The 15,970-nt window shown below is 40.8% G+C and overlaps 1 protein-coding gene across 2 annotated transcripts in view; it reads left to right on the forward strand.

Annotated features, from left to right (window-relative positions):
- The first annotated feature begins 1,133 nt into the window (after positions 1-1,133).
- CACNA2D1 (calcium voltage-gated channel auxiliary subunit alpha2delta 1) overlaps positions 1,134-15,970 on the forward strand; it is a 436,336-nt gene continuing 421,499 nt past the window's right edge. For both annotated transcript variants that reach the window (XM_087765875.1, XM_087765876.1), the window contains exon 1: positions 1,134-1,734. In XM_087765875.1, the coding sequence (XP_087622001.1) occupies positions 1,640-1,734 (95 nt within the window). In that variant the 5' untranslated portion in view covers positions 1,134-1,639. The remainder of the gene's footprint in view (positions 1,735-15,970) is intronic.

The raw sequence follows: 15,970 nt of genomic DNA on the forward strand, positions 1-15,970 counted from the left end.
ACGTAGATGAGTGACTGCGTGCTTTACAGATTGCAACTGAAATATCGTGCTGGCTTGGAGCCTGGGCAACGTGAACGCTCAATTCTTCATTTGCGGATCTCAGCTTTGGTCCTTTTGCCACTTTTAAAATAGAGATGAGCACTTTTCTGTTTTACAGAAATTGTTGTGAGTTAATACAGTCAAGATGACGTGACCCTGAAATACAAAGGATGTGAAAACAACATGAATACTGGGTCTGCTCTTTCATTCACCTACTGGACTAATTAAATATATACAAATATAAATATAATTACATAGTTGTATTTAACTAATTAAGAAATATGTAAGCATGTAAAAAGAAAGAAAACCAAGCAAAAATAACCACCCACAAATGGAAAAGAAAATCAAAATTGTCACTGAACTTTTAACTGCTTTAGTAAACGAGCTAAGAAATATTTCCCTGGATTACTTTCTCCATTGGTACGGAGAATGTATAGTTGCCACAGAGACTGGTATTCGTGAACACGGCTAAAATAACGGACGGGAGAGGGAATTTGTCCTCCGAATTTTCAAAGGAATCTGAAATGAGTATCTAGGTTAGCGATGCGGTTGGGGCGGGGATGAAGCCCGAGGACTCCCGGCCGTGCCCCCAGGGGCCCGCCTCCCAGAAGCGCTTCGGGGTCCCGCCGGGGACGGGACCCTGCGGCCGGCGGGGGCGGCCGCGCTGCTGCGGGCCAGCGCGGCTCCGCGGGGCGGGCCTCCGCGCTGAGGAGCGCTTCTACCGCCCGCAGCGGGAAGAGCGGCATTTATAGATACATATATAAATTTATATATATAAACGCAGCCCAGACTGGTGGCACACGGGCTGCGTGAGGCTGCTGCTTAAAAGGAGGGGGGGATTAAAATAAGGCACGAAGCGGTTTTTAAAAATAGCGTCGGGGCGGCTGGGAGGTGCGGCACGCAGCCCCCCGGCGGCGAGCGGGGCGGGAGCGCGGCTCCCCCGGCGCCGGGGGCGGCCCTGCCCGGCCCGGCCCGGCCCAGCCCGGGGAGTTCCTCGGCTGCCTTGTAAGGAGCGCGGCCGCCACAGGGCCCGGCGCCCTCCCCCGCTCCCCGCCCCGACTTTCCCCCGCTGCCGGCAGGGAAGGCAGGAGCCGGGAGCGATCTGCCCGTCTCCAACTCTCTCCCCTTCTTTCCTCCCGTCCCTTCAGGAGCCCCCACCCCGCCTGCCTCTCTCCTCCTCCTCCTTCTGCTCTGCAATCAGGGGAATAAATCAGGGAAGGACACACACACGCGCACATAGAGTGAGCGGAGATCTGTTACAAAAGTAGCCCTGATGGCGGCGGATCAGATGAAGCTGGAGCTGCTGCTGGAGTAGCAGAGAGTAGAGTATCTCTCTCTCTCTCTTCTCTATTTCTCCTCTCCCCCCTCTCCACCCACAGATCTCCATCGTTTCTCCTCCTCCTTCCCACCCTCGGCCGCGCTCCCGCTTCTCCGCACATCTCTGGGCTGCGCCTCCTGCGAGGGGGCGGGTGGGGGGGGAGCGGAGGAGGCTTTAAAAAACAACAGCCCCCCCCACCACCACCACACAGACAATAATTGAATTTATTATTATTGCCGTCTCGCCGACTTGGGGAAGGGGGATCGATCTTCGATCAGGAAGATGGCTGCTGGCTGGCTGCTAGTCTTTAGCCTGACACTTTTCCAGTCCCTGGTGATGAACCACTCCTCGGAGGGACCCTTCCCTTCCGCCACCACGTAAGTCCCCGCGGGCTGGGGGGTCCGGGCGGGGGGCACGGCCGGGGCGGGGGCGCGCCTCCGTGCCGGGGAGAGCGCGGCTCCCCCGAAAATACAAAAGGAGATAAAGTAAGTCCGGGCGGAAAGTGGCGGCGAGGTAAAATTGCAGGATTTCGGCTGCTTGTGCTTGGGAAAAGAGTGACGGTAGCAGGGGGTCCCTCCGGGGCGGCGGCCGGGAGGCGGGGAGGGTGCCCCGGTCGCGGCCGGCGCTGTACTTTTGAGGTAAAGGCTTTGCCTCACAGCCCCGCTCCGGAGCAGAGCCCAGCTCTAAATATACCCCGGCAGCTCGGCCGTGCTGACAGGAAAGTTTCGAGTTACACAGAGCCCGCCCCCTCCTCCCACAAGGGTTATTTCAGCCTGCCTGGAGTTCTAACACTATTTAAAAAAAAAAATTAAAACTTTCGCAATTTTATTAAAATTGACGCAAAAGACAAGATTTTCTTGCCTTCCCGCGGCAGGCAAGCGAACCGGGCGGGCGAGCCCGGCTCGGAGTTGTGAGCCCGCTTCAGCTGAGCCCTGCCTGGCTCGGTTCCAGCCCACGGCACGAGTGTTTTGACAGTTGGAGGTTTGCTTTCTGCCCGTGGGTGCCGGGGGTGCCGGGTGTGCGCACGCGTGTGCCACACCGGAGGGGCTTTCGCAGGCTTAAAGCAACACAACTAAAGAAGTGTTGGCTTCAGCGTTGGCCTTGCAAATCGTTACTTCTCAAAAACCACCTTTGCCAGAGCTGAGGGATGCTCTCGGTGCAAGCAGCTTTATGTTTTGCGGGGCCGTATGATGGGAACCTTTAAAGCGCTGCGTACTTGTTAGCGCGAAAGTGTTGCCCAGAGCAGTGCAAAGATCACATAATGAAAGCATGCAATAAAAGAAAGGCAGAAATAAGCCAATACACCATATCTGAGATTCGCCTACAGATTGGGAAAAACCCCACACAACAAAACACTATGGACTAATGACCGTGTTTTCTTCCTTTTTCTTCTCTCTACCTTATTATTTTTATATTCTTTTTTTTTTTTTTTTTGGAAGCGCTTACCTTAGTCCCTGAATCTGGGTTAAAGCTATCAGTAGGTAACTTTTAAGTGGATGACTCACTGTAATGCATTTTACATAAGAAAAACAGTGCTAATGGTCGTCTTCCCTATTGTTTAACGCTGGGTAGAATTTATTGCCCTCCTTCATCCTGTGCAGAAGGATGAGTTTACAGCAATTACCAGCAATGCATTTTCACCAATTAGTACTGCTGGTAGGTTGTTATAATTGGATTCAGTTCTGAGTATCGGTTCCATTATGAAAGACTCAAAGGGATGCTCGCACTGTTAAAGAAATACAAAGATAAGTGTAAAATAACCACTTAATATCTTCTAAGTTGAATAAATATAGCCTTTCATTGAAGGGAAGATTATCTTTTTAAAATATTCTCGTGTTGCAGTTTATAAAGATGTGCCATGTAGAAGCAAGAGTGACAAAATACAAAGCCAGGGCTTTTTAAGTCACTGCTTTTCTTGTGTTTGAGCTCCTGTATTTACCATGTCTTATTGAGCTGATAAGGTTATCATACACAACTAATTACAATTTATCTTCTACATAGATTTTTTTCTTGTTTTAAAAGAGAAAGAAATATGGAACCTAGTGAGATTAAAAGAATACTGTATAAAAAGAATATTGTATAATTCCAGATAGAAGGCTAGATCACTTTTTAGCATAACATTACGTGATATTTCCTTTAAACTGTTTTTGTCCCTCTATCCCTCTGTCCATATTTGCTAATTCCCTTCAGAATTTACCTTTACTGCTAGTCATGATAATAGAAATTGACAACAAGGAAACATATTATATAATATAACTTTAATTATAACTATACCTACGATATAAGTAATTCAGAATATGATGTTAATCAATAGCATTTCCATGTTCCACACAATCTACTTGCTGTTGGCTTTCTTTTTTCTCATTAGTATTCCATTGAAATATTGTAGAAGCAATCTATAGTGCCTGTCCATCCTTCATAGTAATGCTTCCCCTTTGAAATTAAATCAAAGTGCAAATAAGGCTTAGTTCATTTAGAAGACAGCACAACAGGTTGATGCAGGGAGAGCTGCTTTGCAAAAAGTAATGATGTAGCAGGTGAAAGAGAAAACAATTTTTGGATTCTTTTTTAAGGCTTGACAGCAGTGTTTTGTTTCCCCACTATAGATTACAAATGGAGAAGAACAAATAAAAGTGACACAAATGCCCTTAATGTGAAAGATTTTATACTTTGGGAATATTAAAAACAGGAAAAAAAAACACAGGAGAAGAGAATAAAGGAAAGAAAGGATATTAATAATTGAAGAATTGAAGGTTTGCTGATATTATGTTCTTAGCTACCTGCTTTCTCTCCATTATTTTCAGTCTCTTTCTCTTAAAAAGTTGGTCTGAGGAAGCAGTGTTTCCCAGCTGTTGTATGAAAAGTGTGCATATTCAGGGCTACATAGTTCATAATTTCATCAACAACTCATTATTATACAATCACTTTTCCTTCAGTCATCTGTTCCTTCAGCATCAGTAAATATTTTAACGTGGGCTTTTACTAAAACATTCAGAAGTCCTTATCACCAATACAGCAGTATACAAGTATGAAACATTTTTAGCAAAAAATGCTGAAGGTTTAAGCAATGCCTGTTTCATAGAATCTCAGTCATTTGATTAATTTTACTTCTCTGACAAGGCACAAAGGCTCCGATATATTTACCCAGCAATGTATAGAGAATTTCAAGCGAAGGATTGTGCTGTATGAAATGGGAGCCTTAATTTTTCATTGAAAATCTGTGCAGGTGGTATAATCGCATTTGTTGCTTCCCGTGTTGGAATATTTCACCACAAATATTGAAGACTTTTCTTCAATGAACTATTTAAGTATAGTGGTAATTATGTCTTGATCTTTAGCTGTAAGGCTTAGCTGCTGATCAATAGATACTAGGTTTCATTAAAATGTATCATTTCCATTGTATCATCTATTAGGGATCTATTATATGTTGGTACAGGATGTCATGCTCTTACTTTTAACATAGCAACTCCAAATACTTCAATTAATTATACACGCAGCATAGCAGATATCTTGCACTGATATGAGGATATTGTTGTATATAGTACTCCTGTCACTACAACCACACTACTGCTAACACAGTATGCAAAGCATTTCTTTCTTTGTAGCCATATATCTTTATTTATTGTCCACATCTATACAGACTTGAGAAAAAAATACTATTAAGTAAATGTAGATTGTATGTTTCCTGATAAAGGTAGCATAGGACTCACTTTATTTCTGTTCTTTTATCTATACTGCATCAAAACAGATAGTCTTGAGTTTAAAAATATGTTGTAATTCTTAAGTATACTTTTGACACAGTATGTCTTAGCAGTGTTGATATTTTTACTGATAGTGAGTAATGTACAATATAAAGATGTAGCTACTGCTTTCTGATGATAAACCTGTGTGCACTGATTGAAAAAGAAAAAACAGCCAACAAAACAAAACAGATATTTTAATTTTGATAAACCTATAGATGAAGCCTTTCAATATCAATGGTACTGTTTCTGTAATTACATCATTCTGGATATACCTTAATGTCTGTTTTTATTTTATTTTTTCTAATTTCCCTCCTCCACTCATTTTCTCTCTTTCCTTTATCTTTTATCCTTTTTTCCTCCTCAGTCACCTGTTCTGTATGTAGAGATTAAATTATACTTTATATTCAAGACAGACCTGCTACATAGATAAATTGGTATAAAATATCTGAGGATAAAAATAATATACATATGAACATATGTATATGCACACACATATATATATGTATGCAGGCAGGAAATATTTAGAAAACAAGTTGTGTATTCCCGTATTTTATTTGCATGAATCATCCTTACTGTTTCGGTGTCATTAGGACAAGTCAGGGAAGTCTATGTGAGTCATATGAATTAGGGCTTGCACAACTGGGACATTTGTATTTTTGGTTTCTGCACATGGACCTAACAAGTGCAGGTCTTGCTGAGAATGTAGCTGGGCTTGGTACACAGCGTCGCTTTCTAAAATCAGTGACCGAATGTAGATAGAAGATAATTATGATGTGTTCTTTTCATCTGTTTCTACTGTCAGACTTATGGATTTTGACACCTCTCATATACAAATAATCTCATTTTTAGGATAAAATCTGTGATAGAAGAATGACAATTTTATTGCTGATGTTAATTAGAAAAGACAGCTGCATTAATGGATTGTAAAATATCAGGCTCCTCATCTGAAAATTCTATTTTCCAATCTATTTAAAAATCTTCATTATTAGGAAAAAAATAATCTGCTGAAGTGTACCTTCGTATCAGTTGAACTGGAAAGAAAGCCAAAAGACGTAATCTACTTAGAATCAGGGAAGTGAAATATCACCTCTTAGTGTTTTCTCAGCAGCATGTCTGAATACTGAGTATTACACAAGATGTATAAACCCACTGATATTTTAAAAAGTATCGCTCCAATCCATTCTTCTAGTAGAAACATACTTAAAGATAAGTGTGAAACAGCTTGTTGATTGGTGTTGGTTTCTTTTTGTGAGTGTCTCTGTACATGTGGTGGTGATAAATGCAAATTATTTGGATCCACAAAGCATTTTCCTGTTTTACATATTTTATGATGTAAATTGTGAATGGGTATTTTTTTAAATTCTGTTTTTCTTCTTTTGTTTCCCTATTAGACATTTACGCTGGGCCCTCAAAATTAAAAAATTGTATAGATTTACATTTTATTAAGTATGAAAATTCAGCTGAAAACGTCAAAATATATACTGGTTATAAGAGATGAAATTTCATTGAAATAAATCAGCATTGTAGAGATTCTTGCCATCTTTCATTTTGCAGTGATGCTATTTTCAGAACTGCATTGCTCATACCCTGCAAAATGATTTTATCCAAGAATTCAGCTGCTAGAAAGAGAGCTGGAGCTTGGCAGCACAGTAGTCTGAAATGTATTCATTGTTAAATAGAAGGCCTGTTGTACAGATCTTAAAAATATTTATCTAGCAGAGCATTTTAAATTGATGGAAGCACGGTCAAATTATTATTACTTTAATCTTTTGTAACAAAGAGACAAAATAGACTATACTTGCCCACCGATAACTGTGATCTGACATGCTTATGCTTTTATTCTTCCCTTCTGCGAGGATCCTTTACCCAAGGTAGTATTATGTTCTAGACCGATGTTTGACTTAAACCTCTGTGAGATAAGGATTGCAGTTTAGGAGCATTTTAGTAGTTTAAGAGAAAAATGACTGCTTCTCTCTGTTGTTGAACATATTAGAAACAGAATTGGGCCCTAGACTATTTTATACTTCTTTGCAGCAATACAGGAGCTTTTGATCGCTGTATGCTTGGGATGCATGTTTTGCTTAGAGTGCTTATAAAGACCTTAGTGATAAGAGCTGATATTATGGACTACAGAAAACATTGTTTTCTAGTGCCTTGTTAAAATATCTGCTTTAACAGAAGAAAAGATTTACCAGAACATAACACTGGAATAAAACTGTTGGACCATTGCTATAATTTGGTAAAGCCAGATGCCATCCTTTATTTATGTCTTTTATGAATGCTGAATCAGACTTCTTGAAAGAAGGAATGACAGCTCAGTGTCCTTGGTGTCCAGGTAAAACGTATCTAGCACCTTGAAAATACACAGAACTTAAGTATAAAATAATAACTGCATTTCTGCCCCCACCGCTGGGCAGCGCCTGTGCGTTGTGTCCTAGATCGCACCTAGCCCATTCCTGCATAAGCTTTTTCATTCCATCTACAGCTGCTGCAAGACAGGTATCAATGAATACTTAAATGATTTGCATTTGAGATTGTAGCTCTGAATTATTTCTCCTGTTGCATCTATTAAATAGCCTGATCCCACTCAACTTTTCTCAGACGTATTTTGGGTAATGCTCTGTTCTGTAGTATCAGACCAAGAGCTGGGTTTTGCATCAGTTGTGCCATTGCTTACTACAGCAAATTGGTCATTGCTGTTACAGTGTTGTGATTCTTCTTTCCCTCCTGATTTCCAATATTAAAAGAGAACTGGAATCAATATTGTTTGCAGAATATGATTTTTATGTCAAGCACTATTGTGCAATGAACACAGTAGTGATGCCGGAGTGACTCACACTTAAGGTGCAAATATGTAACACAGATAGTGAAATCACTCTCAACTGAATTTATACTTCAGTGATGTTCACGGGTTTGATATTCTCAATTTAGGGCCAGACTGTGGTGCTGAAATTAAAAAGTCCCATTGATATTCTCAGAAAAAAAAATTAGTGTTAAGAGCAAAGATTTTTAAAATGTGCCTCAGCACTTTTTAATAGCTAAAAATTAATGGCGTACGCCTGCAGCTATTCAGCTCAAGAGGGATTTGTCTTTTCCTTCTCCAGTGCTCTCCAAACTATTTTTTGACCTACTCTGCTTCTAAGCAAACTCAACATTTCACACCTTCCTTCCTCCCAGACTTAATAAGTTTTCAGGGTGAAATGTAAAATATACTCCCTCTTTCACAAGCGTACTGTGACAAGAATACGGCTCACCGTTTAGTAATGTTACACTAATGGTGTCGGGGAAAGGACCACGGTTTTTCGCTTATGTCCCTCCTTACATCACCTTTCTCTGCGCGCCAACAGCAAACTGCTGACAAAGAGCCGAATTTGTGTTCCTTGTATAATTTTTGCTATTTATTTACAAAGAATCTAACAAGTTTATGAAAAAGATTGACATTATTTTGCATCAACAAATCAGCAAGCTTTTGCAGTTAATTACAGTAATTCAAAATCAGACTTTTTTTTTTTAATCTGAGGCAGGCCTAAAATACCCATAGAATATGAATGTGAAGTTATAATATTGCTGACTATTATAAAAAACGTTTTATTGGATTTTTGACCCTGTTTTTAAATTACATTCTCACTCTCTCTCGTCTGAGAGTTGGTCAGGCAGGAACTATAGTCTGACTTCGTAACAGATTTTCTACATAGTGATTTAAGCATTTTTCATTTTTGAAATTTCTTCTGTTTCTCCAGAGCCATGAATGTTGAGCCAGGAACGCAGAAAGAAGAGGATTTTTTTAATGTGTCCTATGGATCATATGGGCTAAGAAAAATTTTTTGCACAGCAATCATTATCTTTAACATGGAGGTATATTTTGGATCAGTGGGCCTTTTTTCAGCCCTCATGCATATAAAGCTTCAATTGAAGTCTGTGAGCAAAGACTTTCAAATTTATCCATTACAATAAATTCTGATTCACTTTTGACCTGATTTGTGAAGTAGATAAGAACACTAAGGAGTTGCTGAGTCCACAGTCTAGTTTTTGCAGCAATCAGATGATAAATTATGTTAATTTTTATTTAAAGGAGAAAAGCTAAACTTGGTTCATCTAAACAACTTTCTAACTAACTCAAGTGCGCCTGTTTCCTCTGTGTAGCTCCCCACTAGACTGTTCTAAACCCTTAAAATGTTCCCCAGGGATATAATCTCTCTCTCCCTTATCTGTACTGGGATTTTTTATTATATTTTGCTAAGCATGGACTAAATCTTCTTTCAAGTAGGCATAAAAATAAAGTTATATAAGTTCTCGGGGTAAGGGTGGCAGGACTAAGGCCTAAATCAAGGCATGCCATTTTTCTCAATTGTCACTTTTAATATCGTGTTGCATTTTTCTTTCTGCACTAAAGTAGTCTTAAACCAGTAAAAGGGAAGTTTTCTTCGTTCCTGGAATAAGTAGAAATTTGCCACACCTGGCTTGTATTGGCTCTTGATTAGAAATCCAAACCTTTTACATAGGAGGAAACTGAGTCACAGGGGCTGTTCTGTCGAAGATTATTAAGTCAAACATTTTGCACTCTGAGCTGGAAGAATCATGTTTATTGATACCGCAAGAAGGAGGAGAGTAATGAAAGAGAGGTGACTACAAGTATGAATTACAATGTTAGGGTTTTTACTATTCCTTCCCCCACGCTTATAAGTGAATAACTTACTCTGGCACAAGTAGATCCAATATCCCATTAGACTAGTCAAAATGTTGAGGGATAAGTTCAACAGTCCATTAAAAGGCAAGTTTTGATTTATGATATTATGATATTATGATATTATGATATTATGATATTATGATATTATGATATTATGATATTTATGACTAGCGGGAAAAATGGATTATTTTTTAAATGGCTGAACAAACTCTCACAGTAATCATTTTCCCCCAGTGTGGATTTGAATAGTCTCTTTGGTAGAGGTCTTGTGGATCCTAAATACAGCCCTATACTTGGAGGCAATACTCGGGGAGTGCTCTGCCCTATGAGGTACATTGATACTCTGTTTTGTGAGTTTAATCCAGAAATATGGTGGTTTCACATGCAGATGTTAATGCAGATGTTGTTTTTTTGCAGTATATGGCTGATTTCTTTTAGTAGATTGAATTACAATGAAATATAATATATCGTATACCATTCTTCAGTAAGTATTTCGAATACTTCCTGCAGAAATTATTGAATGTCCATATTTTCTATTAGCCACATATGTAATTTTATTCCTTTTACATATGGATATAACAAATCCATTAGATTTTTTTTCAAAGACAGGTTAAAGTGAAGAGACATACATGTAGGAATGTGTGGTGAGAGAAGATGGAAATTGAGTGAAGTGAGCATTGAGCTTTCTTGCACCATCATCTTCTATGGAAAGTTATTCTTCATTAGGATGGATGCAGCTGTGTGGGTATTTCTTAATGCAGCAAGTATTTCTTGACCTGAAACTTCTCATAAATGAATTCAGTGGCACCAATTTGGGAAAAAAAAAAGAAAAAAGAAAAAAGAAAAAAGAAAAAAAGAGAATAGAAACAGAAGAGGTAATAGGCTTTTTTATTTACTTCTATTTACTTTTATTTAATCATTTAATGATTTTGTTTTCTATGATGTACATCCTGAATTGTGTATATCTTGGCTGAGGTCTTTACCATTATATGTCTCTATTATTATCTGCCTCCCTTTATATGCATTGCATTATTTCTTAAGTTTTGTACCTTAGTTTTCCACACTAATTTCTCTCAGTAAAGTAGGAAACTGCAGTATCTTACAATTTAGTAAGGCAAGGGTTTATTGTCAAGATTAATTTGTTAGCTAATGCCTCTAAAGCCCTCTGTAGTTGAAAAGTGTTGTTGAGCTGTTAAGCCTTGTTTATTAAGATGTGTGTTTGCTATATTCCTACTTTACCTGAGAAACTAGCGTGACCAAACCTTTCCTGGATGGATGATACCTCTGGCTTACCTGGTTCTCAAAGTTTTTTTTAACAGAATCTTTGTAGAAAAGGTACGATCATATCTGCTTCTTTTGGTAACTTGAGATCCGGGGAGTTAGAAGAAGTTAATCCCCACGATCTGTACTTCTTGGATGTACACAGATTGTAAAACATAAGCTTAACAGCATTTTTAGAAACTAACAGGAGTCAGCAAAAATCTGCAGACAGTATCGTGAAAAGAAGCCAGCATATCTGATTCATGCCAACGCTGCGTGCTAGTTGCACTCCTTCGCCACACTGCAAATCATTGAAATCACTTGGAGCTGTAGATGCCCAGTTTATTTGAAATTTGTACTGTGAATATTTTGTACTTTCTAATTAAAATGGCGGCAATAGGTAGGTACAATACTAGCCAAGGGCTCATGACAGTTGAGTTCATTAACCTGATCTGCTACCCGCTTCTTTTGCAGAACTGGCTACTGCTGGTTTTATTCCTTCTGTTCCCATTTCTAAAATGGGAGTGACACCCCAATTGTCATCCTGCTTGAATAAATGTGTTGCATATTGCAAGATGTCCTGCTTCTGTAAGAAAGATGGTCATAAAAGTACATAATTAGTGCTATTTAGGTGGTCCAGCATCAACTTATTTCCATTTATGGACTAGTAGCATGCCTAAGATGATCATTAGCAATCACTAATTACCTCATAATCACCAAGGCTGTTAAGCTTTCAAGCAGGAGTAAGATAGTTTTCATTGCAATTATTTTTGGCTTGCCACAAACAGTAACAACTGAAATGTAGTCCTTACCAATTTTTTTTGTTATTTACCTAGCCACTTTTCTTGCCTTAGCATCTTCTTGGATTAGACTTTTATCTGTTGTGAATATATTTTAGATTATGTGGGTAGATGCATAAGCTGCGAGAGGATCACTAATATGTGCAGGAACATGTCTTAAGGAGTTTCACTATACTATACACATGGGGAAAAGCTTTGTGGCAACTGAAAACAGAATGTGGTCCTTATAGTCACTTTTGACTGATTAGAAATACATGAAGGATTAATTGGTTTGTTGCACGACTAAGAGTATGTCTCAGGATATACTCTAAATGTCTTTGGAAATGATTAGGTACCCAATTTCGTCCTTCTTTGCACCAGTGTAATTTCAGCAAAATGGGTATGTCATGGTTTAACCCCAGCCAGCAACTAAGCACCACACAGCCGCTCGCTCACTCCCCCGCGGTGGGATGGGGGAGAGAATCGGAAGAGTAAAAGTGAGTAAACTCATAGGTTGAGATAAAGACAGTTTAATGGGTAAAGCAAAAGCCGCGCGCACAAGCAAAGCAAAGCAAGGAATTCATTCACTACTTCCCGTCGGCAGGCAGGTGTTCAGCCATCCTCAGGAAAGCAGGGCTCCATCACGCGTAACGGTTACTTGGGAAGACAAACGCCATCACGCCCAATGTCCCCCCCTTCCTTCTTCTTCCCCCAGCTTATATACTGAGCATGACGTCATATGGTATGGAATAGCCCTTTGGCCGGTCTGGGTCAGCTGTCCTAGCTATGCTCCCTCCCAGCTTCTTGTGCACCTGGCAGAGCACAAGAAGCTGAAAAGTCCTTGACTAGTGTAAACTCTGCTCAGCAAGAACCAAAACATCAGTGCGTTATCAACATTATTCTCATCCTAAATCCAAAACACAGCGCTCTACCAGCTACTAAGAAGAAAACTAACTCTATCCCAGCTGAAACCAGGACAGTATCCACCCCTTATTCCATACCATTTACATCATGCTCAGGTCCCACATTATCCAATACATCCTCATTAACCACCACCCCACTTATTTTATGGACGACCCCTGTAAAATGTCTGTAAAATGTCCATAAACATCCACAAATGTCCACATAATGTCCATTGAGTTCATTTAGTCCGAGACTTTGGGCTCCATCTGTGATGGTGGTCACTCAGGACAGGAGAGGTGGTGTGTTGCGTGGAGTTATTGGGCACCAAAGCCAGCTCAGGTTGGGTCACTGCTGCACTTGCACTGCTTCTTGTAAGGCTTCTTCTCCATTGGTTCAGGTGGTTCCTGGTATGGTAATTCCTATAACATGCAACTCAGATCATGGGTTACAACAATTTAAAGGTATTTCCATTACAATCTCCACCCCTGGCCCCTTTGGGCCAGGATTAACATTGCAAGGAACTCCTCCCCTTGCTCCTAGCCTGGCTAGCAATAAGGGGTTCTTGCTATAGTAATTCCCATAACATGCAACTCAAATCCCAGGTTACAACAATTTAAAGGTATTTCCATTACAATCTCCACCCCTGGCCCCTTTGGACCAGACCATTGGGCTTAACACTGCAATGGACTCCTCCCCTTGCCCCTGCTCCGGCTTGGACTTATCCACAGACTGCAGTCCCTTAGGGGTTTACCTGCTCCAAGCGGAGCCTTGTTTATGAGCCACAGTCTCTCCAGGGGTATACCTGCTGCGGCATGGATTTATCCACAGCCACAGTCACTTAGAGGTGCACCTGTTCCCACATGGCCTTCTCCATGGGCCACAATGCTTTCAGAGATATACCTGCTCCAGCGTGGCCTTGCCCGCAGCCACAGTCTCTTCAGAAGTAAACTTGCTCCACCGTGGTCTTACCCGCAGCCACAGTCTCTTCAGAAGTAAGCTTGTTCCACCATGGCCTTACCCATGGCCACACGCTTTGAGGTGCTCCAGCATGACCTCATGCACAGCCACTGATGCCTCAAGGTGTACCTGCTGCAGCATGGACTTATCCACAGCCACAGATGCTTCGAGGTGTACCTTCTCCAGCATGGACTTATCCTTGGGCCACAATGCCTTCAAGAGGTATATCTGCTGCGGCACAGACATAACCATGGCCACAGATGCTTCGAGACATACCTGCTCTGGCATGGGCTTATCCATGGCCACAGATGCTTCGGGGTGTCCTGCTCCCGCATGGACTCATCCACAGGTCACAGTCCCTTTGACTCGAGTTCACACTGGAGTTCCAGCCTGTCCAGTACAGCAGCACAGAAACAGCAGCGATGCCCTGGCCATCTGCCAGCCCAGGTGCATGGCTGTTGTTGTTATCAAAATGTTCCCAGGCACAGCAGAGTAAGATGATAAGCAGTTCAGCAAGCAGCAAAAGCAAAAAGCAGCCACTAACGAGCACTAGACTCTAATATACAGTAAGGCAAGCAAGCCCCATGGCAAGTACAGAAGCCTGCCGATTAATACCTAAACAGCAATACCTGCTATAACTTCCATCTAGCACATTCCAATTAAATCTGTCGTTATCTCGAACCCTTCGAGCCCCACGTTGGGCGCCAAAAAGGACTGTCATGGTTTAACCCCAGCCAGCAACTAAGCACCACACAGCCGCTCGCTCACTCCCCCGCGGTGGGATGGGGGAGAGAATCGGAAGAGTAAAAGTGAGTAAACTCATAGGTTGAGATAAAGACAGTTTAATGGGTAAAGCAAAAGCCGCGCGCACAAGCAAAGCAAAGCAAGGAATTCATTCACTACTTCCCGTCGGCAGGCAGGTGTTCAGCCATCCTCAGGAAAGCAGGGCTCCATCACGCGTAACGGTTACTTGGGAAGACAAACGCCATCACGCCCAATGTCCCCCCCTTCCTTCTTCTTCCCCCAGCTTATATACTGAGCATGACGTCATATGGTATGGAATAGCCCTTTGGCCGGTCTGGGTCAGCTGTCCTAGCTATGCTCCCTCCCAGCTTCTTGTGCACCTGGCAGAGCACAAGAAGCTGAAAAGTCCTTGACTAGTGTAAACTCTGCTCAGCAAGAACCAAAACATCAGTGCGTTATCAACATTATTCTCATCCTAAATCCAAAACACAGCGCTCTACCAGCTACTAAGAAGAAAACTAACTCTATCCCAGCTGAAACCAGGACAGGGTATCAGTCCTGTATCATTTAAATCCTGAGTGCAAGGATGAATTCACATAAAATAATTTCTGATTAAACACATACAGGTTTCATTGCAACGGAATGAGTCATCACTGTCAAGGCCTGATTGTAAAAATTACATAAAATAAAATGTAATACATGATCGTATTAGGCTATACAGAGGGGAATAGTAAGATATCACAAAGAAACCATGCGTGATATCAGATGTGGTCATTTGTCTTCCTTTTAAATGATAAGCTCTGACACCACTTCATTGTCCGTGCCCCACTGAGCAAGTGTTTGTAAAAAAGAACTTCTTAATCTGCCAGAAGGCATTGAAAAATGTTCCCCTAAATTAGGAACAAACACAATTTTATATAAGTGTGGAATTGTATGGAAGAATACTTTCCTTTTCAAAATACTGCAACGTCTAGTAATGTGCAGGATAACTGTAAGTGGCTTTCAGAAATTTACTTTTTGTGTGTGTTTTTTTTTTTTCCCTTAAGCAATTAGTTCTGGAGCTCAGCACTGCAATTTGGAATGGTAGGAATGATAGAAGAAGTAATTTATTTTAACCCCTCATTATGCACAACCAAATAATTCGTTCACCTTCTGGTATGAAATCTTGATTTTTCAGGTAATTAGGTTTAAAATCAGCCAGAAATTTACAGGCAAACATTGTATTTTTTTCAGCAAAGCTGGGTTTACTTTGAAAGATAATGTTGGTACTTTTTGGGGACATGAGGTGAAATTCTGATGTGGTAGCTGCTTTGCTATTAGAAGCACTCGGCTAGTATCTTTACTCATCTGCTATGTAAATGTTCCAATTGTGGATACACTCTCCCAGTCTGCAAAATTAGGATTAAAAGCACCCATTGCTTCCTTGCATGGATGGTGAGAGATGCAAATAACAAAAGGCCGTAAAGAATATTGTCGTGGATGTATAGAACAATACTTTGCCTGCTAATATTTTGCTGATAGTGATTTTTCCTTTCATAAC

This window comes from Nipponia nippon, unplaced genomic scaffold (genome assembly GCF_047370975.1).
Source record: "Nipponia nippon isolate SJK-2023a ecotype South Korea unplaced genomic scaffold, ASM4737097v1 scaffold_3, whole genome shotgun sequence".
Classification (NCBI taxonomy): domain Eukaryota; kingdom Metazoa; phylum Chordata; class Aves; order Pelecaniformes; family Threskiornithidae; genus Nipponia; species Nipponia nippon.